Source organism: Cebus imitator, unplaced genomic scaffold (assembly GCF_001604975.1).
Source record: "Cebus imitator isolate Cc_AM_T3 unplaced genomic scaffold, Cebus_imitator-1.0 Scaffold103, whole genome shotgun sequence".
NCBI lineage: Eukaryota > Metazoa > Chordata > Mammalia > Primates > Cebidae > Cebus > Cebus imitator.
Window position 1 is genome coordinate 1,035,757 of NW_016107418.1, and position 24,588 is coordinate 1,060,344.

Genomic DNA, 24,588 nt, shown 5'->3' on the forward strand with positions numbered 1-24,588 from the left:
TTTTTTTTTTGAGACAGAGTTGCATTCTGTTGCCCAGGCTGAAGTGCAGTAGTGGCATGATCTCAGGTCACTGCAGCCTCCACCTACTAAGTTCAGGTGATTCTTGTTCCTCAGCCTTCTGAACTGGGATTACAGATGTACACCACCACCCCCAGCTATTTTTGTATTTTTTGTAGAGACGGGGTTTTGCCATGTTGTCCAGGCTGGTCTTGAGCTCCTGGCCTCAAGTGATTTCCCTTCTCGGCCTCACAAGTGCTGGGATTAAAGGTGTGAACCACCATGCTCAGCCTGGAAAATATAATTTCATCCTGTAAAGAAATTTCCATGAGTGAATTTTTTCTTTTTATTTTGAGATAAAGTTTGCATAAAATGAAATGTACTTAAGTATATAATTTGATGAGTACAAATCTGTACTCCTGTTTAATCAATACCCTAATCAAGATGTAGGGCATTTCTATCATTCTGTAAAGTTTCTGTGTGCCCCTACCAGCTAATCCTCCAATAGGCATTCAGTGTACCTGATTTTTATCACCATAGATTAGTTCTACCTCTTGTTAGACTTCATATAAATGGAATCATGACAGTGTGTACTCACTGTATCTGGCTACTTTCACTTGAAGTTCATCCATGTGATCACATGTATCAGCAGCTTATTCCTGGTAGGATTATGCCACAATTTGTTTATTCTTCTTTTGATTGGTATTTATCTCTAGGTTTTGGGCATTATGAATAAAGCTGCAAACTTTTTTGTATATACCTTTTTTTGTGGATGAATGTTTTCAGTTCTTTTGTATAAGAATAGAAAAGAGGGGTCATAGAGCAGGCATATGTTTAGCTTTATAGGAAATACCCAAACTGTTTTTCAGAATGGTTGTACCATTTTATATTCCATCATCAATAAATGAGAATTCAAATACTTCCATATCCTTGCCAACACGTAGTGTTGTCAGTATTTTAAGTCAATCTATTAAGTATGAAATGCTGTCCCATGATTTTAATTGGTATTTCTCTGATAATTTATGTTAAGTACCTTTTATGTGCTTTTTATGGTCATTGGTATACTTTTTGTGTAGTGTCATCTCAAGTCTTTTACTCAGTTTTTAATTGGATTATTAGTTGCTTTATTAATGCTTTTTATGTTACTTATCAGATCTGTGCATAGTGAATATTTTCTTCCAGTTTGTAGTTTGCCTTTTGATTTTCTTTATGGTATCTCTTAATAAACAGAAGTCCTCTTGACAATTTTTTTAAATGAATAGTACTTTTTGTGTCTTAAGAAATCTTGCCTATCCCAAGCCTGCAAAGCTTTTCTCCTGTTTTCTTTTGGAAACTGTATTTATATCTGTGATTCCTCTTGAATGAAAAGAGAGAGAGAGAGAGAGAGAGAGAGAGAGTGAGTGTGTGTGTGTGTGGTAGGGGATGAGTTTCATTTTTTTCATATATATATGCAGTTGCAGTATCACTTTCTGAAAGGACTTTGCATTTTTCATTGAATTCCTTTGGCACCTTCAATGAAAATTATTTTGTTGTGTATGTGTGAGTTTATTTCTGAATACTGTTCTTTTCCATTGTTTTTTACATACACACATATGGTTATCTAAGCTACTTGTTTTTTTCTTGAGCAAGCTTTGGTAATTTGTGTCTTTCAAAGAATTTGTCTATTTTTCATAAGTTGTCAAATTTATTTGGATTTGACCTAATGTGAATGTGGAAGCTGATTAAATAGTTTATGGGCGATTGTAGATTTCACGTCTGATTCTGGAATTTGAAGTCAGTAAGGGAGAATACTTAGGAAGAGATGATAATGTGCCATGGTAGAAGTAAGGACAAACTCTACCTGTGGGGATGAGCTCAGTCCATGAGAATACATTGCAATCTATGTTGAGCTCTCTTATTCCACTGAGACTCCTAATCTAGATGAATGGGCTTTCCTACAGAAGCAGCTAGCTAAATGTATACCTGGCTCAAGATTCAAAAAAGCGGAAGGAAGAAATTTGGCAGAAACTACAAAGAGCTGAAAGCACACGTGCTGCCTCACAGTAACAAGGAGAACCAAAAAATAAGTGACAGTATGCTCCAACTTTCTGAGATGATTAATTTTTGCCTTTCACAGCTCAGACATAATGACTCGTGGTCCACACTAACCCAGAGCTATGCAATGGAGAGAATTCTGGAAAATGAAATTCCAGCTTCACTTAAGTTGGCATAGTACAAATCTATACACCTTATTTTCCTTTTATTGGCCATAGGATCTGCAGCGATGGCTCATTTTTCATTCCTAATATTACTAATTTATTTTATCTCTATTGTTCTTCATCATTTTTGGTTGAGATTGATCAATATTGTTAAATCTTTTCAAAGAACCAAATGTTTGCTTTGTTAATTTTCTTTTTCAATGATTTCTTCTCTCTTTAAATTTTTTTTTTGTTTTATACTTTGAGTAAGATTTATTCTTTCTGAAGTTAGAAACTAAGATTATTGATTTTAGGAACCACCCTCCTCCCGCCTTTTTTAAGAGACAGAGCCTTGCTCTGTTACCCAGGTTAGAGTACAGTGGCATGATTGTAGCTAACTGCAGCCTCAAACTTTTGGGATCAACAGATCCTTCCACCTCAGCCTCCTGAGCAGGAAGTACAAACACATGCCACTGTGTTTGGTTAATTTTTTTTTTATTTTTATTTTTTGTAGAGACAGAGTCTTGCTATGTTTCCCAGGCTGGACTCGAATTTCTCTGGCCTCAAGCAATCCTTCTAGTAGCACTGGGATTACAGATGTGAGCCACTGTGCCCTGCCTTTTTTTCCCTCTTTTAAATGTGCACATTTTAAAGCTATAAATTTCTTGTAAGTTCTGCTTTGCTTTTATCTCCCAAATTTTCCTTTATGCCATAAAGAAAATCAAAAGGCAAACTACAAACTGGAAGAAAATATTCACAATGCACAGCAAAAAGCATTAATTAAGCAACTAATCCAATTAAAAACTGGGCAAAAGACTTCAAATGACACTACACAAAAAACATACCAATGACCATGATATGACCATAATATATTTTCTACTATTAATTTAGAACTGTTTTCTAGTTTTCTTTTTTTTCCCCTTTCTTTGGCCCTTGAGTTATTTAGCACTCAGATTGGTTTGGGAGCCAAATAATTGGGATATTTTCTAGATATCTTATGGTTGATTTTTAATTTAATCCCATTGCAGTCAGGAACATTCTCTGTAAGATGTCAATTTTTGAACTTCTTAAGATTTGTGGTTCAGAATATAGTCTGTCTTGGTGAATGCTCCAGATGCAATTGAATAGAATGTTTATTCTGCGCTTGTTATAATATTCTATAAATGTCAGCTAGATCAATTTGGTGTTGATAGTGTTACTCAAAAATTAAGATCGTTGCTGATTTTTTAGTCTAGTTTTTCTATCAGTTACTAAGAATGGCTTATGGAAATCTTCAGCTATGACTGGGAACTTGTTCATTTCTCCCTTTAATTCTTTCAGTTTCTGCTTTATGTTTTGCTTCATGTATTTTGATGTTATGTTGTTAGCTAAATAAATTATCATTGTTATATGTTCTTGGTCTTCTTACCATTATGAAATGCCTCTCTTTCTCTCCCAGAATACACTCTGGCACTCCTCTCTGGAAATACTGCTTTGACTGCTATTAATTTAGCCTTAACCATCTTTCTTTTGCCACTATTGGTGTGATATGTCTGCTGTTTATCTTTAATTTTCACCGTCTGTCATTATATTTACAGTGCAGGGTTTTTTTGTTTTTGTTTTTTTGAGATGGAGTCTCGCTTTTGTTGCCCAAGCTGGGGTGCAGTGGTGCAATCTCAGCTCACAGCAACCTCTGCCTCCCAGTTCAAGCAATTCTCCTGCTTCAGCCTCCTGAGTAGCTGGGACCACACCCACCTAATTTTTGTATTTTTGTTAGAGACAAGTTTTCACCATGTTGGCCAGGATGGTCTTGATCTCTTGACCTTGTGATCCACCCCAAAATGCTGGGATTATAGGCATGAACCACCACATCTGGCCATTACAGTGCAGTTTTTATAGACAGCATATAGTTGAGTCTTGCTATTTGTCCAGTCTATATCTGCTTTTTGGTTGTTTTTTTTTTTTTTTCCAAGACAGAGTCTTGCTTTGTTGCCTAGGTAGGAGTGCCATGGCGCAATCTCAGCTCACTGCAACCTCCGCCTCCCAGGTTCAAGCGATTTTCGTGCCTCAGCCTCCTGGGTAGCTGGAATTATAGGTGTGTGCCACCACACCGGCTAATTTTTTTGTATTTTTAGTAGAGATGGGGTTTGGCCATGTTGTCCAGGCTGGTCTCAAACTTCTGAACTCAGGAGATTCGCCCTCCTTGGCCTCCAGAAGTGGATTGCTGCAATCTCGTGATAAAACTTGAACAGACAAGAAGTTGCTTCTTATAGATAAGCAAAGAAAATATTTCTTGAGGTAGAATCTCCTGTGAAGATGCTGTGAACATTGTTGAAATAACAACAAAGGATTTAGAATATTCTATAAACTTAGTTTATAAACTTAGTTGATAAGACAGCAGCAGATTTGAAGAGAATCAACTCCACTTTCAAAAGAAGTGCTGTTATAGGTAAAATGCTATCAGACAGCAATGCATGCTACAGAGAACTCTTTCATGAAAGGAAGAGACAACTGATACAGCAGACTTCAGTGTTTTCTTATTTAAGAAGTGGATACTGCCACCCCACCCTCCAGCAGCCACCACCCTGATTCATCAATATATATCAACATTGAGGCAAGACCCTACATGAGTCAAAATATTATAACTTGCTAAAGGCAGAGATTATTGTTAGCATTTTCTTTTTTAGCAGTGAAGTATTTTTACATTAAGATGTCTATTTTTTTTTAATGTAATGCTATGGTACACTTAATAGACTATATTGTAAATACAGCTTTTCTATGCATTGGGAAACCAGGAAATTTGTGTGACTCACGTTATTGTGGTGGCCTGCAGCCAGACCTGCAATATCTTTGTATTTAGGACGTTCTGGGCTTTTATTTCTTCAAATGAGCTCTCTGTTTCTTTCTCACTCTGATTCCTTCTGGAGCTTCCATTTTATGTTTATTGGTCTATTTTACGGTATCTAAGTCCCTTAGACTTTCTTCACATGTTTTCATTCTTTTTCTTTTTTGTTTCTGACGTGATAATTTCAAATGACTTGTCTTGGGGTTCACTAAGTATTCTGCTTGATCAAGACTGCTATTGATCCTTTTTACTGAATCTGTATATTTTAGCTCCAAAATTTTTGTTTGGTTCTTTATATAGCTTCTGTCTGTTAAATTCTTTCTTTGCTTGTGCATCGTTCTCCTGATTACATTTAATTGTTTTTCTGGGTTATCCTGTATATTGCTGAGGTTCTTTAAAGATGATTATATTGAATTCTTTGTTGGATAATTCTTAGATTTTTTTTTTCATTGATTCCTAGAAATTATTTTTTTCCCTTTATTGGTCCATGTTTCTCTTTAACATGTGCCTTGTTTTTTCTGTTGTTGTGATTTTTGCATTTAAAAGAACAGCAAGCCCTTTGGATCTTTTATGAACTCACTTTGTGCAGGGGAAGACCTTCGCCAATTATCCTGGCTGAATATTCCAAGGATCTCCCAAACCTTTTGTGGGGCTACCGCCTCTCTGGGCTTATGCATGTAATTTCCCAGTTAGAGAGATTTGCTGATTTCTTTTTCATGAGTTTGTGGTCTCTCGTGCTCCTTCTGTTATCTTTATGTGGTATTATAGGTTCTCTGGTATGCAACAAATTACTTAACTCTCTTTTGTTTTTTGTGGCCTCTGGGCCTCCAAGGTCACCCAGTTCCATCAATCCTTCAAGTCAGGTGAGATAGAAATCAGTCCCTTGGGCAGTCCTCTGAAAAACTGAAACATTAGATACACATTCCACTTCTCTCTTTCCCCCTCAAGTAAGGAGCCACAAGCTGGTTGCTTTCTCCCAATCATATGGACCTGTGTTGGCTTTTGTCTGTTGTATTGTAAGTTGCTAGTGCTGCAACAAGTTGCTGAGTTCTCTCTTTGTGCCTGCTCCAAGTGTGGCAAGACAGAAACCAGTCCCTTGGGTAGCCCTGTGAAAAGCTGGAATGCTGGATGTATATTCTGCTTTTCTCTTTCTCCCAAGGGAGAAGTTATGAGGTAGGCATTTCCTCTTGATTACAGGAAGCTCTGCTAGCTTGAGGAAGGAGCTAACTCAATTAACATGAAATGGCTTTTCTTACTCATTTCAGTGCAGTTCTAGGCTTTGAGCTTGCCTGTGGTTCTGTGACTTCCTAACTAGTGTCTGAAGTTCTCATAAAGGCTTTTTGAACTATATTTATTGTTAAGTTGTTTTTTCTGTGGCGGAACTTCTACAGGAAGTCTGAGACATCCTATTCTACCTTGCTGATGTCACTTTTGGCCTCCATTATTTTTTTGACACATGGTCAGCTGCCATTCATATCATTGTTCCCTTGTGTGTGATGTGTGTTTCTCTCTCTGGCCACTTTTTTTTTAAATCAACTTTACCGAAGAATAAATTTTATTTATTTAAAATTTGATGAGTTTGGCAGTTATACAGCCCTGAAACCACACCACAGTTAAGATGGAGATCGTGTCTTTTATCCTCAAAAGATTCCTTGTACACCTTGTAATCCATCCTTCCCTCTTCCCTCTACACCTTCCCCTCAGGAAACCACTGGTCCAATTTTTGTCAGTATAAAGTAGTTTGAAGTTCATATTAATAGAATCATACAGTAAGTATTATTTTGTGACTATCTTCTTTTACTCAGCATGGTGATTTTGAATTTCATCCATGCTTGTTGTTTTTATTGGTGAGTAGTATTTGTTACATTACATGAACATATCACAGATTGTTTATCCATTGTCTTCTTGATAAATATTTGGATTATTTCTAGTTTGGGGCTATTGTGAATAAAGCTGCTGTGAATAGTCATGTTCAAGTCTATGTAGACATAGACTTTTTGTCCTTCTTGGTTAAATACCTATATGTGAAATGACTGGGGCATGTGGTGTGGTATATATCTACTGTAGAAAATAAGTTGGCATATTTTTGAGTGATTGTCTTCTATGGTGTTTTTAAGATACTCTGTTTATCTTTGTGTTTCAGCAGGTTGACTGTGATTTGCCTCTGTGGGATTTTCCTTTTGTCTTGCATGTATGTTGGACTTCTTGATATTGTCTCAAAGGACATTAAAACTCTGTTAAATGTTTTTTTCCCAAAATTTTTCTTTATACTTTTAAGGCTGGATAATTTCTAGTCATCTATCTTCATGTTTACTGACACTTTCTTTTGTCATCCCCAATCTGCCTTTAAACCTGTCTAGTGAATTTTTTATTTTAGATACTGTATTTTCCAAGTCTAGCATTTCCATTTGGTTACTTTTTATAGTTTTCATTACTTGGCTGGGATTCCTCATTTGATTATTTATTTTTCTCTCTTTTTAAAAATTTTTTGACATCCTTCCCTTGAAAAAGTAGAGCTTACTCCCCTCCATTTGAATGTGGATTAGACTTAGTGATTTTCTTCTAAGGAACAGAATATGGCAGAAGTAATGCTAAATGATTTCTGAGGCTAGATCATGAAAAAGATAGTTTCTGCCTGGCTCTCCCTCACTTGGATCACATGGGATAATTTGCTCTTGGGGAAGCCACCTGTCATGCTTGGAAACATGTGGAGAAGCCCAAATGGAAAGGAACTGAAGTTTTCCACCAGCAAGCAGTACCATTGTGCCAGCCGTGTGAGTGAGCTACCTTTGGAGACTGTAGTTCTGGTCCATATATTGATTGCAACTTCCTGAGAGACCTTGTGTTAGTCAGGGTTCTACAGAGAAACAGAACCAACAAGATGTGTATATTGAGACAGGTTTATTTTAGGCAGTTGGCTCACACAATTATGGGGGCTGGTAAGTCCAAAATCTGTACCCTGAGCTGGCAGGTTAGAGACCCAGGAAGAGCTGATATTGCAGTTCAGGTCCAAAGGCTATCAGGCTGGAAACCCAGGGAGAGCCAGTGTTGCAGTTGAAATCTGAAGGCCATTTGCTGAATTTCCTCTTCCTGTGGGGGTCTTCAGTGTTGTGTTTTATTCATACCTTCCATTGATTAGATGAGGCCTACCCACATTAGGAAGGGCAGTCTACTTTACTCAAAGTCCACCAATTTAAATGTTACTTTCATTGAAAAACATGCTCACAGACAGATTCAGAATAATTTTTCATTTTTCTTTTTCTTTTTTTTTTTTTTGAGACAGAGTTTCACTCTTGTTGCCCTGGCTGGAGTACAGTGGTGCAATCTCAGCTCACTGCAACCTCCACTTCCTGGGTTCAAGCAGTTCTTCTGCCTCAGCCTCCCAAGTAGCTGGGATTACAAGTGTATGCCACCATGCCTGGCTAATTTTGTATTTTTAGTAGAGATGGGGTTTCACCATGTTGGTCAGACTGGTCTTGAACTGCTGACCTCAAGTGATTCACCCGCCTCCACCTCCCAAAGTGCTGGGATTACAGACCTGAGCCACTGTGCCCGGGCCAGAATAATTTTTCATCCACTCTTTAGGCACCATTGCCCAGCCAAGTTGACATATAAAATTAACCATTATAGACCCCAAGCTAGAACTTTCTGGCTATGCCACTCTTGAATTCTTAACACACAGAAACTCTGAGGATAACAAATAGTTATATTAAGTTCTAAGTTTTAGTGTAAATTTTTATTCAGAAATGGATAATCTACTTTATAGTTTTTGTTAGCTAATTTTAGCATTTGATTCATTTCTGTTAGCTACTTTTTAATTTTCTTGAGTGTGGACCATATTTTTCTGCTTCTTCACATATCCAGTAATTTCATTGTATGCACTACATTTGTAGGGATTACAGGTTATGTATTTTCCTTTAAATGGTGTTCTGGCAGGCACTCAGATTACTGGCAGAACTAAGAAAAATCAGTATTCAGTTCTTTACTGCCTTTTGGCTAATACATGAAAATAGTTTTCTTTATATTCTGTCTCATTTTATAGTTGTTTACCATAGGAGGGCAAGTTTGGTAACAGTTATTTCATCATGACTAGAAGTGGAAACTTCACCTGTGAATTTTGAAACTTAATTTTTGTAACATATTCCTTGATCACTTTTTTGACTGGACCCCAAGGGTACATAACATAATTAATTGATAGATTTTTGGCTCACAGATTCTATCTTATATTATCATTTCTGGCTGTTACTCTGTATTCTATTAATGTAATAATCTCATTTTCTTACAATAGTGCTTATTTGGCTGGGCTAGGTTAAAACTGCAGTAAAACAGTGGAATGCATGAGCCAAGGGCTCTGCACAGTATTTTTGGAATGGAGAGGGAGGAATCATAAATTCTGACTGGCATACTTAGGGAAGATTTCATGAAGGAAGTTGCATTTTAACTGAATTTTCATAGAGAAAAGTAGAATTGAAGTCATCATGGGTGCTTGAAAATGAATAGATAGATAGGTGTTGGGGCTGGAGCCAACTGATAGGATAAAAGGGTCTGGAAGAGACTGAACAATAAAGAAAATTTAAGAAGATGAGAGATCTGAAAAGAATGATTTTGGAAATCCAGAATAAAATTAATGAAAAGAAACATAGAATGTGTTAAAATTTTAAAAATTGGACATTTTATGAACAAAAGCAACTGTGAATTAGAATTTTTATTTGAAAAAGGCAAGGATTACAAGAATCAGGATAGATGAAACCAGAAAGCCATCATCTAATGTGCCTTTTTATGTAATTTCCATAAAGAAATGTGCATATTTCTTTAAGAATTAGAACTTGGTAGCAAGAAAAGCCAATATATCACTTGCTTTTGTGGTTTAACAAATAACTCTAAGATTTAATGGGACAAAGTCATCATATTATTATTCTGACATCGAATGGGGCACAGTGGGGATGGTTTGTGTCTGTTCCATGATTCCTTGGGTCATGGCTGGGGGCAGCTGCACAGCTGGGGCCTGGGATCCTCTGGAATGTCTTCATTTACATGTTTGGACCTCTGCTGGGACTGTTTCTCAGGAGCACCTATGTTTTACCTGTGGCCATTTGATGTGGCCTTGGGACATTTGCATCTCATAGATGGTAGCTCCGTGCTCCAAATGTGATTGTTCCACTGCATAAGGTGGAAATGGCATCAGCTTTTATGAATTAGCTTTGGAGGTTATATAATTCCCTTCTGCTCATACTTCTGTCATTCTCAGGCCCACACCAATCAAGGGAAGGGGAATTAGACTGCCTCCGGGTTGGGGACTAGTAGGGTCACATTGTAGAAATGCGTGTGGGATGGGAGATAACTGCTACTGCCATCTTGGTAAATACAATCTGCTTTAGTCAGTGGCAAAATCATAGGCACAAGTGAGTTCTAACATCCTTACCTTAAGGCTTTTCTCCTTTTAAGCATCTATTATGGCAGCAGCTACCTGGAGAGCCCAATATACTCCTTCCTCAACTTCCCTTCATTTAATTCTGTTTTACATTTAGGCTGACCCCCTAAACACCAAGGCATTAGAGTCCTTTTGACTCAGAGTGACTGTGACTTCCTATTACATCAGGGTCAGAGTCCTTTTATTTTTATTTTGTTATCATATTCCTTTTACTGCAAGTTCACACCTTATGTATCCTATCTGTGTCTGTTTGCATCTATCAGTACTTTATTGTATTTTTCTACTTTCTACCCTTTTTTTTCTCATTCTGCTGCACACATGCTTCTTTCTACTTCTGTGTCATTATCTATGGTACTCCCATTTCCCAGGTTCTCTCTTCCCTTCTCTTTAAAGTTTACCCTTTTGAAAGCCAGTGTTACAGCATGTGGATGTCGTGCAGTCTTCTCTCCCTGGCCTGTCTTGTGTCCCCAGGTGTTTCATCTGGGTTGCTGCTTTCCCAGATGTCTCTCAGGAAAAGGACACTTCTGTCTCCCCAGAGTCCTCTTTGTTGATTGACTGGTGGTGGGGGCAGTGAACATTTACTGAGTACTTACCATGGGCCAGGCTTTGCATGCATTAACTCACCTAACCCTCATGACAGTCTTATAAGGTAGATTCTGTTCTTATTTCACTTAGGAAACTGATACACCCAGAGGCTAAGTGAGAGCAGGCATATGAGTCCACAGCCCAGACAGGCAGGCCCAGAGCATAGTATTTTTAACTGCACTGGACTGCCTGGTGTATTCAAGAGGAGTTATTTAAGGAGTGTATGATTCTTCTAACAACATTTATTTAAATTTAGAATGTGTATTCACGTTGTGATACAGAATTGACAATTCATTACACTATTATTAACAACGCATTAATCCCTTGTTAAATCTTTTCACAAGCTTATTGAATATCATTAATTAATTTTTATAGAGCTGATAAGTTTTAAGACTATTCTGAAAAATTACTGATATAACTAGTATTAAGTTACTTGCCCCCAAAATCATAGTTACTAGGGAAACAGAGGATGCTCCTGGTTAAGCTTCAGTACCACCAAGTCCTCATTTATGATGAGGTTTATGTTCCCAGGTTCATTGTAAGTTGGCTGTCTGGAACTTCGTTTCGATGGGAGAATATATTATATTAAACTTGGTGTTAGGATCTTAGGCCAGACACAGTGAAACATTTGATTTACACATACAGTGGTATTCTAATTTTGGGCCTGTAGGAATGAAAAGGGGTATTTGTTCACTGGCTGTCTCTGGCTCTATGTGGAACATGGTGTAACGATGTTCTTATGTTAACGTTAGTTCTTACCTGGACATCAGGCGAACATCAGCCTTCTATAGCAGTAGGCACAGGAGCTTCCTCCCCTCACCCCTTCCTGTCCCTACCCCTCTTGCCTTCAGCCTTACTGGAGGACTTCTTTGGCTGTAAACCACATATTGAGCAGGTTCCAGTCCTACCCTTTCTGTTTTCTGGTAATCCCAAATCACACCTGCTTGCTGCTTTTGGCACTGCTGTGCTCAGAGTGTGTGTGTGTGTGTGTGTGTGTGTGTGTGTGTGTGTAATCCCAAATCACACCTGCTTGCTGCTTTTGGCACTGCTGTGCTCAGTGTGTGTGTGTGTGTGTGTGTGTTTTCTCCAGTAGCTGGTAAAGCAGACAGCCCTGTTACCAGCTCGGCTCCGGGAGAAGTGGAGTCTCCTCACAACTCAGCAGCTCTCAGTGTGCCTCTTCCCGGCATGGCTTCTTCCTGCCCTCTGCTAGGGGTCACCACTTTTCCCTTACGATGATTTCCTCTTATGGAAATAATGTATTGCTTTTCCATATAATTTTATCATCTAATAATAGATCCCCAAACAAAGTTTACCTCCTTTTAAACTTTACATAAATGAAATCACATGGATTGTGTTCATTTGTATCTTCTTTCACTCAGTGTACTTTATTTATTTATTTATTTTTTTGAGACGAAGACTTGCCCAGGCTAGAGTTCAGTGGTGAAATCTTGGCTCACTGCAACCTCCAGATCCTGGTTCAAGCGGTTCTTCTGCCTTAGCCTCTTGAGTAGCTGGGATCACAGGCACCTGCCACTGTGCCCAGCTAATTTTTGTATTTTTGGTAGAGATGGGGTTTCACCATGTTGGCCAGGCTGGTCTTGAACTCCTGACCTCATGATCTACCCACCTTGGCCTCCCAAAGTGCTGGGATTACAGGCATGAGCCACCATGCCTGGCCTTTTTGCTCAGTGTATTTTAAGATTCATCCATGTTACCACATAGAGATGCCACCTCAGATTCATTTTTATTGCTGTATGGTATTCTATCATATTTGTTTGCTAGGGCTGCCATAACAAATACCAAAGGCTGAGTGGCTTAAACAACAGAATTTAATTTGTTCATAGTACTGGAAGCTAGAAGTACAAGATCAAGGTGTAGGCAGGGTGATTGCATTCTGAGGCCTCTCTTCTTGGCTTGTAGGTGGCCGTCTTGTCCCGGCGCCTTCACGTGGTCTTTCCCTTAGCGGTGTTCATGTCCTAATCTCTTCTTCTTACAAGGACACCAGTCATGCTGGATTAGAGTCCATATGGCCTTATTTTGTCTTAATTACCTCTCCTGTCTCCAAATACAGTCATGTTCTTAAGTACTGGGGGTTAGGAGCTGCATAAAAATTTTGAGAGACGTGGTTCAACCCATAACATCTATTATGTGATTATATTGAAATGTATCCATCATGTTATTTAGTGGACATTTTTATTTCTTGTTTTAGGCTGTGATGAACTGTGCTACTGTGAACATTTTCATACATGTGTAATAATAAGAATGCCAGAATGAAGCATTCCATCCTAGGAGTGAATTGCTAGGTTGTGCTGCAATATTAATAGATGAATTCAGTGTGTTTTCCAAAGTGCTTGTGTTGCAGGATCCTTGGTGGCACCATTGCTGGAGTTTTGCTTGAGCCCAGTGTTCACCCACTTGGCCTGGCAGGCTGTGCTCAGCTGGAGCTATTGACCCTGATCCCACGCCTGCCAAGGGTGAGCCAGGCACAGAGTGGTGAGGGGTGCATGAGCGAGCGAGCACCGTGGTCTGGCCACTGTGCACAGCCAGGCATGCTGGCTGTTGACTAGTCTTTTTCTTGCTGATTTTTAGGAATTCCTTAAATATTCTTGATATAAGTCTTTGGTTGCTTATATATGTTGCAAATATCTCTCAAACTCAGTAACTTACCTGTTTTCACTATGTTTACAGTATCTTTTAATGAATAGAAGTTTCTTATTTTAATGTGGTCAGTTTAGCCATCTTTTCCTAGTTTAGTTGATTTTTTGAATATATGTCTTGAGAATACTTCCCTGAGGTCATTCAGATATTCTGTGTTATCTGATAAAATACTTACAACTTTGCATTTAGGTGTAATATAGCTGGCACTGATTTTCGTGTACAGTATGAGGTAGGAACTGATTTCATTTTTTTCCCTGTGGATAGTCAGCTGTTCTTACATCATTAATTGAAAATCATTCCTTCCCCTCACTGCCTGAACCACCTCTGTCATAAATTCAGTGTCTGTAATGTATGCTTTTGTCTGCTGCTAGGCACCCCGTTCTGTACTATTGATCTATTTGTCTATTTCCACAAGAGTGTCACACTGCTTTGAGTCCTATACCTTTATAATAAGCCTTGAAATCTGATAGAGCAATTCTTTCCACTTTGCTGATGCTCTTCCAGAGCATCCTGGCTGTTCTTGGTTCTTTCCATTTCCATGAACATTTGGTATCTGCCCATTAATTTCTACAGATAGACTTTTTAGGAGGATCTTTATTGGAATGCTTTGGCTCTGTAAGATCAGTTGGGGCAGGACTGTCAATTAGATGAAGACAAAACAAAATGAACCAAAAAGTAAACACTGGGAAACTGTTTTAGATGAAAGAAGATGAATGAGACATGGTAACTGAATGCAATGTGTTGGTTTGTAAAAGTTACAAAGGCCTGGGACAAATGGGGAAACTTTGCTTTGAATTGTGTATTAGACACTAATGTACCAGTATTAAATCTCCTGATAAGGGTTAGAAATGTTGTGTCTACCTTTTTTCTTAGGAGATACATGCTGAGGAATTTAAGGTGAAGTGTTGTGATGCCTACAGCTGGTGCTCAGTTCAAAAAGTTGGGGGAGGAGAGGAGATGAGGAGGCAGCTAGAGTGATGGCCTAATGTTAGCAATTCACCAAATGTTAGCAATTGGTGAATCTCAGTGAAAGGTAAATGGGTATTCATTGATTTTTCTTTTCCTGTAGATTTAGCATTTTTCAAAGTAAAAGTAGAAGAAAATTAAATTTCATTTTGTATCTGACGAAATAGAGCGCCAGATAAACTAGTAATGCATTATCTTAGTGCGCTGTGCTAAGCAGATTTGCCACTAAAAGCACTAGTGAAATGGCAAACGTGATTGGTTATTTTTAAAATTCTGTAGTATGTTTGAACATACTCAGTTCACATTTAAATCATACTGGAACACCAAATGTCTGTGGGCTGGTGCTCCAAGTAAAAAATACATTAATGAGCTTTTTGTGCCAATTACTGATTTTCAGGAAATGTTCTTTACTAGTAAGAGTTCTGGAGATCCATGTCATACTAACAGGTGAGCAGAGTAATTCATAGGAGTTACACTTGATATGGTCTAATTTTGTAACACTAGTATTAGTGTTTGCTATTAGTATTTGCCACCAGTATTTTTCATGAGAAGCATTTCTGGTGCTTGAAAACTGATATTTATATTTTTCTTGAAGGATCTCAAATTCTTTGTTCTCATAGTAGGTAACTTCACAGTCTATAAAGAAAACCCAGATAGGTTTTTTTGGTCAATATTTAGTTACCGCAACAGAGGCACATAAGAAGTTAAATGATTCCGTAAGTCATGCAGTGATTGGTAATAATACTAATGGACACACAGTTATTGCTTCTTCTTTGCATTGGCCTCATTTTTTCCCTCTTTTGTTAATGTCATTTCTTAGCAAAATTATTTGTAAAGTAAAACATCTAACACCACCACCAAAATCTTGTAACAGCAAAAGGAAGAGCCGAGCTTCTGAAGATCAACCTTCGAGAGGTCGAATTAGATCCTGATATTCAACTGGAAGATATAGCCGAGAAGATTGAGGGCTATTCTGGTGCTGACATCACTAATGTTTGCAGGTATTTTTTTAATGATCTGTGATTTTAGACATTAGTTATAAAGTTGGCAGGAGGACCGCTCTTCAAGTCAGTGTAGTTTAGCCCAGTGTAGTTAGACATGAAAGCAGCTACCCATATTTTTGAAATGGTTTTCCATTTGTCCTTTTTTCCCATATAACTTTATTCCTCATTTTTGATCTTTCAATTTTTAAGAAATTGTGTCTAACTTGGTAATAATGACTTTGACAACCTAAGATTACTTTAGCTTTGTGTCAGAGCCTTTCTGCACCAACATAAAGTAATGTTTAGTCTCAGCTGGCATTATTTAAACAAATGCAGATGAGCAAAAATGATCAGTGTAAGCTGGAAAAATCTTTCCGTTCAGCAACATCATAATTTTTAGACAGTTCCTGTCACTCTGTGCTTTTTTTGCTTATTTTTCTAACTGTACTTCAATCGACTTTAATAGCCTTTCTTTAAAGCCATAGCATCTGTTTTTCTCACCTTTTCTGCTCGCATTTTTCCCATGTGCATCTAAGTTTAATGGCATACGATAAGCTCACAATAGTTCCTACTGCTATGATAGTAAAATATTTAAGAACTTGAAATTTTTTGTTGGCTTGGCCCTCCTAATAGCTTTTTTGTGATTATGAATTATCCTTTTCTTCCAGCCCTTCATATTTATTTATAGTTGATCCAAGAGAGCTGCAGATGGGATCGGGAGAAGCCAGAGTTTATGCCTTCAGTTGCCTACAAATACTCCATGTAGAGAATTCCATGTCCACTATATGTGGATATTCATGTTTCAGCGGGAGTGATTCCTGGCTTTATTCCTCTATTTAGGCTGTAGACAAACTGGTCTGTGGTTTGAATTATCTTAATATCAGCCATATGTTCACTTCTAAGTGTACAATTCAATATTTCAAAATTCGACTCCAGTTTCCTAAACTTCTTGGCTCACTTTGAGGAGCAAGTGGGGCAAGGAAAATTTAGTACTATTTGAGCTTAACCTAGACATTTAGGGTTCATTAGCTATGTACATTTTACATTTTCGGTTATTTGCATCCGGTTTTAACTTCTCCTGAACCCCCAGGATTTTTCTTAAGTGGAAAATTCTAAGCAGCATCATAAAAACTATAAAATAATCTTTTGATTGTTTTTTCATAACTTTGTTACAATTGAAAGTGTTTAAAACATTTGCAGAAATTACTGTTAACTGATATTGGTATATTTTAAGGGATGCCTCTTTAATGGCAATGAGACGGCGTATCAATGGCTTAAGTCCAGAAGAGATCCGTGCGCTTTCTAAAGAGGAGCTTCAGATGCCTGTTACCAAAGGAGACTTTGAATTGGCCCTTAAGAAAATTGCTAAGTCTGTCTCTGCTGCAGACTTGGAGAAGTATGAAAAATGGATGGTTGAATTTGGATCTGCTTGAATTTCTGTCAGCTCTTTAATTTCTGATATTTTTGTTTATGAAATGTTAAGAAATTCCTGCAATTTTTAAAAAACAGGTTTGGAATTTTTTTGAGTGGAATGGTTTTCACTTAAAGGAAAAAAGTCTAAACTGTAAAGAATACTAAATGTAGTTGAGAAATAGGAACATTTCATGGCGAGAGTTTGCTAGTCGCCCTCAGCTTTGTGCTGGTATTCCACATGTTCCTGCATTAATATTGCACACCCAAACCAATCTATCAGGGAGGCTGAAGAAAGGGAGCAGTGTGCTATTTTAAGAACTTGTTTACAGAAGATTTTAAAAGACCCCTATTTTTCATTTGCATTTGTCATTTTTTTTTCCAATTCTTTGCTCTGTCAACATGAGGGTCATATCTATATATGTTGACTTTAACATCAAAATTGGATTTGTGTCGAATTCATTATTTATTGTTAAGAGAATAAGGGCATATTTTGGCGGAAATAATGAATTTACTAGTTAAACCTTTAGAATTTATTGCTTACTGTTAGAGTCTGTCCTGTGGTTAGAATTTTTGCGTCCCCTCCCCCTGCCATTTCTTCTATTAGCCGTTTAAGAACGTCTTGAGCTTTATTCAGGAATATTCTCACGCTCTGTGGTATTTGATTCATTTTGCTGGGTTGTTTCTCTGTCTTTAGTATTTTTTGATGGTGCTTCTTAATATTGGAAATGTGGGAAGAATATTATTGCATTAGATGTAATTCTTCATTCTAGACTTCTCAGTTTATTTTCACTTTTTTTTTTTTTTTTTTNTTTGAGGCAGAGTCTTGCTCTGTCACCCAGGCTGTAGTGCAGTGGCATGATCTCAGCTCACTGCAACCTCCGCCTCCTAAATTCAAGCAATTCTCCTGCCTCAGCCTCCTGAGTAACTGGGACTATAGGCATACCACCACACCTGGCTATATTTTCACTTTTCTTTCAAAATATTAAAACAGATATATAGCCATTATTTTTCTCAGCTCCAACATTGTTTGCTTTTTGTTGAATTTGATTTTAGTATTTGAGATAAATACTTTGGCATTCTAAACAAGTCCACTCTCTGTGGCTAACACAAAACAAATAAAATCTTTATAGTTTTGCAGACAGCTAGTTTAACAAAACAGTATCATGCATAATGACTGATGTTCATTTGAAAATTTTAAAATTCGTCCTTGTCTAGGTTGAGAACTTTTACTGTAAGATAAGGATAGAAATCTGATGTGGTCACTCAGTTCAGCAGGAATTACACATTAGAAAGAAGCCAGAAAAAGTAAATGGCACGTATCGAATCGCAACTAAATGATCCTGGTGTTAATTTTTATGATTACATGTGTCTTATTAGGCAATTTATTGCTGTAATGGTCAAGCTTTTTAAAATTTATATTTGATAACATCCTGAATTCTCGGTTTTTAGTAGCACTTACTGGTTTAAAACTAAAAATAATACAGCTTTTTGGACACTTAAGCAAGATACTAAGAAAGATTTTTTTTTAAAGAGATTTGATTATTTTTTTTCCTGCTAAAAACTGTAAATGCCTTACGTTCTTTTCAGATAACTTAAGTCTGACTGTAAACTCCAATATTCATCTGAGGCTGTAAATTGCCCTTCTTTCTGAGACACAGATTATAAGATGCCAGATTATAAGGCATAATGATTTTATTGTAATTGAATTCTTCCTAAAAATTGACAGAAGTTTCCTTTTATTCATTAACATTTAAAATAAAGAAATAAGTAGTTCCATTAAGATTATTTTGCAAACTATTGCCATTCAGAAATGTACTTTCTTTTTCCCTGAAGTTTTAGGAGCCATCACCAAAACATTAGTCTTGTGATTGTTAAAACTTGTTTGCATGGGCAGGGTGCGGTGGCTCACCCTTGTAATCCCAGCACTTTGGGAGGCTGAGGCGGGCAGATCTTCCAAGGTCGGGAGATTGAGACCAGCCTGGCCAACATGGCAAAACACCGCCTCTACTAAAAATACAAAAATTAGCCAGGCATGGTGGTGTGTGCCTGTAATCCCAACTGCCAGGGAGGCTGAGGCAGGAAAATTGCTTGAACCCAGGAGGTAGAGGTTGCAGTGAGCTAAGATTATGCCACTGCACTCCAGCCTGGGCAACAGAGCAAGATTCCATCAAAAAAAAAAAAAAAAAAAAAAAAAGCTTGTTTGCATTAGTGCAAAAGTAATTGTGGTTTTTCCATTACTGTCAGTGGCAAAAACTGCAATTACTTTTGCACCAGCCTAACAATATTTTAGTTGATTAGTTAGACTTTTGCTGAGTTTTGTATTAAATATTTTGGTGTGCATTTAATTATTTTTCTGAATTCTTTATATAATGACATAGTAATTGTGATTCTTTTAATGCCAGTTAAGCAGTACTCAAACTTCCTGGAAGCTTAATTTTACTATGTTAAGTGAGTCTGGTGTGCTTTTTATTTACCTTGTTTCTCATTGTGCCCTATCAGTGAATGGTAAATGCTTTATATCTTAAATCCCTTAAAGGACCTTGAAGACATCCCTCAGGTGTTCTAACTTTTATTTTATTTTGTTTTGTTTTTTATTTTATTTTTTTGAAATGGAGTCTTGCTCTTGTCGCCCACGCTGGAGTGCAGTGGTGCGATTTCAGCTAATTTCCCAGGTTTAAGCCATTCTCCTGCCTCAGCCTCCTGAGTAGCTGGATTACAGTTGCCGCCACCATGCCTGCTTTTTTGTAATTTTAGTAGAGACGGAGTTTCACCATGTTGGCCAGGCTAATCTGTAACTCCTGGGATTACAGGCGTAAGCCACTGTTCCCAGCCCTAACTTTTAATGTACATAACACACAAACACACACACCCCTCCTAGGATTACACACACACACACACACACACACACACACACACACCCTCCTGGGATTAGACACACACACACATACACACACACCCCTCTCCGGGGATTACAGACATGAGCCACTGCGCCCAGCCCTAACGTTTAGTGTACATCACGCACACGCACACACACACACACACACACACACACACACACTGTCTTTATTGCAGAACACAGTGTGTTGCCTTACCCAGAATGAGATTGAGTTGTTTTGCTTCATTTTGTTTTGTTATTCTGTGTTGCAGTAGCAGATGCGTTATCAAAGGAGAAATATTTGACTCCTTTAATTCCTCCAAAACCAAAACAAAACATGAGTATTTTGAGTTCTGCAGCACAATGATTGTAGGACTAAGTTATGTATAAGTCTGCTTTGCAGATATCTGATCAGATAGCCCCTTAATTCTGTAGATGTGGGTTGATTGGTCCAAGACACAGTGGGTTGGGAGCTCTGTGGACCAGATAAAGCTGGACTAGAGAGTACCGTTCCAACTTGGCAGTTTCTCTAACGATTCTGTATGGCTTCTGGCCTCTACTGAAACAAGAGTTTAGATCACTAATGGAGAGGCATAGTAATCTGTGTGCTTTGGTAAAATAACATGTAAAATGGCTTTTCCCTCTTTTTTGCACTTTAAATCTGTTTTGAAATTAGAACTGATACCCATTTGTTTGAATAATGTATAACTATTTTAGATCTATTTTAATGAACAATTTTTATCATTTCCCAAGCTGCATATTTATTATAATCATGACATGTTTACTATGAATCTTTTGCCCCCATAATTTCTTTTTTTAAAGGAAATTAATATTAGTGAAATGTATCAAACAGCTCTTTAATGGAAGCTGCAACCTTCTGGTTACCCAAATAGGCAATAGATGATGGCATCACAGACTTTGTCTACACACTTTCAGGTCTGACCAGTACCTCCCACAATACCTAGCCATTTTGGAAGGGGAAGCATGCAATGAGCTAGCTGTATAGCTTGGGGCTTAATTTGAGCTTCTGAGATGACAATTTTTGTGATGTCATATTTCAGTCTCAAAACATAGGCTAAAAGCACTGATTACTCAAAAAGTAAGCAAACAAATACCTGGTGAATCTACTATGGACAGTCATACAGATACATCGGGGAAAATGTATGTGTACAGTCCAAATTTACAATATAATTGTCATTCCTTGACTTTGCCTTGTGTAGCTTCTGTTGAACATGAAATTATTAGTACTCTAGGTTTTGGATAGCCTGGGTTCATTTGAATTCCTTCCTTAGGAGTAAGCTTTTATATGCACTGCTAAATCTGTGATGAGAATCATAAAACAGTAACCAGCTGAGGTAGTTATGATTCACTTTCCCCCCACCCTAATTTGAGATGAAGTGAAGGACCTAGACAAGTATTTCATGTTGTGTGAGTGGACTTTGGTTCCTTCAGTATTGTCTTGGTTATTGAGTCTTTCTTTGCCAGTGGATTCCCACTCTTCGTTTTATCTTATTAGTGATAAATCACTTTAGGTATATTCTGTATGACAGCCATCAGATGTTAAGGGTGTATGCTGGCCTTTTCTAAGAAAAGGCCACCTTAACTTGTATGAGGAAAAAATCCTAACTGTTCTCTTTTTTGTATCTTTTTTTCCTTAACTATTTGGATTGTATATGTTTAAGAAACCACTTAATTTGTGATGCACATAATATTTATGTGAATTTAAGAATATGTCACAATAGAAAAAAGCAGAAATTATAGTTGGAGGACATGTTAGGAGGACAACAATATTTAAGCCTCAAATGTTTTACTCTCATCTCCACTAACTGTTTTTACGGAAAAAGTTAAAAACTCTATTGTAGTTACTATAAGTTCACTTATTTATACTTTTAAATTAGGCTTTTCATACTTATTTATTTAATTTTTTTAACATTTGCTTTTAATGTTTGTTTCTAAATATAGAAATTGTATGAGTATTTAAAAATCAAATCCTTAGGATGATAGATATATTTTTAAACATTCACCTCATTAACAAATAGATCTTTGAATTTTTATTAGGTTTTTTGGCTCCAGTCAACTCTAGCTTTAATGATATTTCTGAATTCCCAGTGACTTATTAATAAAAGCAGGAAAAATATTCAGATAATGTCATAAAATTTATTTTACCTTCCTCATTTCCTGAGAAAATAAATAAATGAACAAAACCCGGATATTGCTTTATTACCAGCAGTGTATAGGTTTTTGTATGTTTGGAAATTTGGCACAAAAAATAGGGAATTAGTACAGAGAAATTTCCTTCTTATAAAAGGAAATTTCCCCATTTGATTGTTCAAAACTATGAAATGCACTTTTACTTTGCCATGTGTGAAATGACAAAATACCCCCCTTTGGAAAACCTGACTCTTTGCACGTGTAATCCCCAGAGTCTACCTCAGTTAACCAGGCTTGGTTTTAGGCAGGAATGAATTGAATTAAATTCAGTTCATCATCTATGCAGATTTGTTTCTTTAAGCTCGTTCTTCCCTTCTGCTGTTTCCCTCCTCCCATTAACCTTTCTTTTTAATCTTAAAATTGTTTAAAATATTTTGTCTTTCTTTCTCTAGCAAAGCATTATATTCCAAATTAAGCCTGTGTGAAATGTCTGAATTACTTTTCTCTTCTTTGTTATGGCCAGCATCATTGTTTGGATGTATTGCTTTCTAAGCAGCAGTTTCAAACAGCACACATCTATTTTACTATAGTTTTGTAAATACAAACTAATGTGATGACATTAAAAATTGTGGAGCCTACATGTTCCTACGTTCATTCTCTAAACACCTGAGTAACTTTATGAAAACACACAAACCTGGACAAATGTCACATTTTTGTCACATTTTTACTGACAAATGTATATTCATATGATGATATGGCAGCCAGGAGTGGCGCTGGTTAACATGGTTGTGGACACAGTGTCCAGCAGGATCACTGCATGTTATGATGGCTTGTAAGTGCGTTGTTAAGACCTTTGTTTCAGTGTTTGTCTCCCCAGTATTTGAGCTTAATTTAAAGAAAAAGACGTTCCAAGTTGTATTTATTAAATGTGTTTTTCCTTACATTTTGTGCTGCTACTTTGCTAATCTCATTAACTTAGTTGTGTTTGTGCATAGGTTATAATCTGGTAATAAATTTAGATAGCGTTGGTTGTCATTGCTTTCTTTGTGGTTCATTTTGATCTATAGTCACAGGTGCACTTCTTGCCACCAGTGGGAGCAACAAAATCCTCACTCTTAAGGAATGGCTTTCCCCAGATTTTTGTTCTCATAAAATCACATATTGTAAACCTGACATTTTGTATTTGCTGCGCATTATGCCATTAATTTCAAGGTTGATGCAGGTAAGATGTGTGTTTTTTCAATTCTAACTGGCATAATCAATACACTTGTCTTATTTGTGTAGCACCATTGCAAAGTGGATGTTCCAAATGGTGAATTTTCTAGACGACTAAGTTTTACTTTATGACCGCCTCCAAATTTTTTTAAGTTAATAGACTTTATTTTTTTTTAGAGCAGTTTTAGGTTTACAGAAAAATTGAGCAGAAAATATGGAGTTCCTATTTACTCTCAACTCCCACCCCCAGTTTCTCCTCTTATTAACATCTTACATTATGTTAGTATGATATATTTGTTACAATTGGCGAACTGATGTTGATCCATTATCATCATTCAAGTCCATGGTTGACATTAGGGTTCACTTTGTGTTATACACTCTTATGGGTTTTGACAAAAGCATAATGTCATGTATCCATCTTTACAATGGCAGACAAAATAGTTTCACTGCTCAAAAATTCCCTGTGCTGCTCCTATTCATCTTTCCCTCTCCTCCCAATTCCTGGCAACCACTAACCTTTTTACCAGCTCTCTAGTTTTGTCTTTTCCAGAATGTCATATAATTGGAATCACATATTATGTAGTCTTTTTAGACAGGCTGCTTCTACATAGCAGTATGCACTTAAGGTTCTTCCATGTCTTTCTGTAGCACAATAGCTCATTTCTTTATAGCACTAATACTCCATTGGCTGGATGTACCACAATTTGTTTATCCATTCACCTACTGAAGGACATCTTGTTTGCATCCAAGTTTTCACAATTATGCGTAAAGCTGCTATAAACATTCATGTACAGGTTTTTGCAAGCACATGAATGTTTATAGCAGAATGTTTTCAACTTACTTGAGTACGAGTGTGATTGCTGGAATGTATGGTAAGAGTATGTATAGTTTCATAAGAAACGACCAGACTATCTTCCAAAGTGGCTGTACCATTATATATTTCCACTTGCAATGAATAAAGGTTTCTGTTGCTCCACATCCTCACCAGCATTTGGTGGTGTCGGTAGTTTGGGATTTGCCATTCTAATAGCATTAACGATCACAAGCCTAATAGCTGTTTCACTGGGTTCACTGATCTGTGTGTAACTGATCAGTGCAACTGATCATTGTTTCTATTGCAATTTCCAGGTGATGTTGAATATTTTTTCCTATGCTTATCAATTTGAAACTTTGCTAAAGCGTATCACGTTTATTCCTTGAGTTTGTAAACTGGAGGACTGGAGCTTACCCTTTTCTTTAGGATTCAGAGTTGTTATGAGATCAGTCAGTCCTTCGTTTTATGCTACTCTCTGCAGTTCGCGGAGGGGTACCAG

The 24,588-nt window shown here is 37.2% G+C and overlaps 1 protein-coding gene across 5 annotated transcripts in view; it reads left to right on the forward strand.

Annotated features, from left to right (window-relative positions):
- KATNAL1 (katanin catalytic subunit A1 like 1) overlaps positions 1 to 17,567 on the forward strand; it is a 95,530-nt gene extending 77,963 nt beyond the window's left edge. For all 5 annotated transcript variants that reach the window (XM_017537480.2, XM_017537481.2, XM_037741681.1 and 2 more), the window contains 2 exons: positions 15,513 to 15,639; positions 16,856 to 17,567. In XM_017537480.2, the coding sequence (XP_017392969.1) occupies positions 15,513 to 15,639; positions 16,856 to 17,054 (326 nt within the window). In that variant the 3' untranslated portion in view covers positions 17,055 to 17,567. The remainder of the gene's footprint in view (positions 1 to 15,512; positions 15,640 to 16,855) is intronic.
- The last annotated feature ends 7,021 nt before the right edge of the window (positions 17,568 to 24,588 follow it).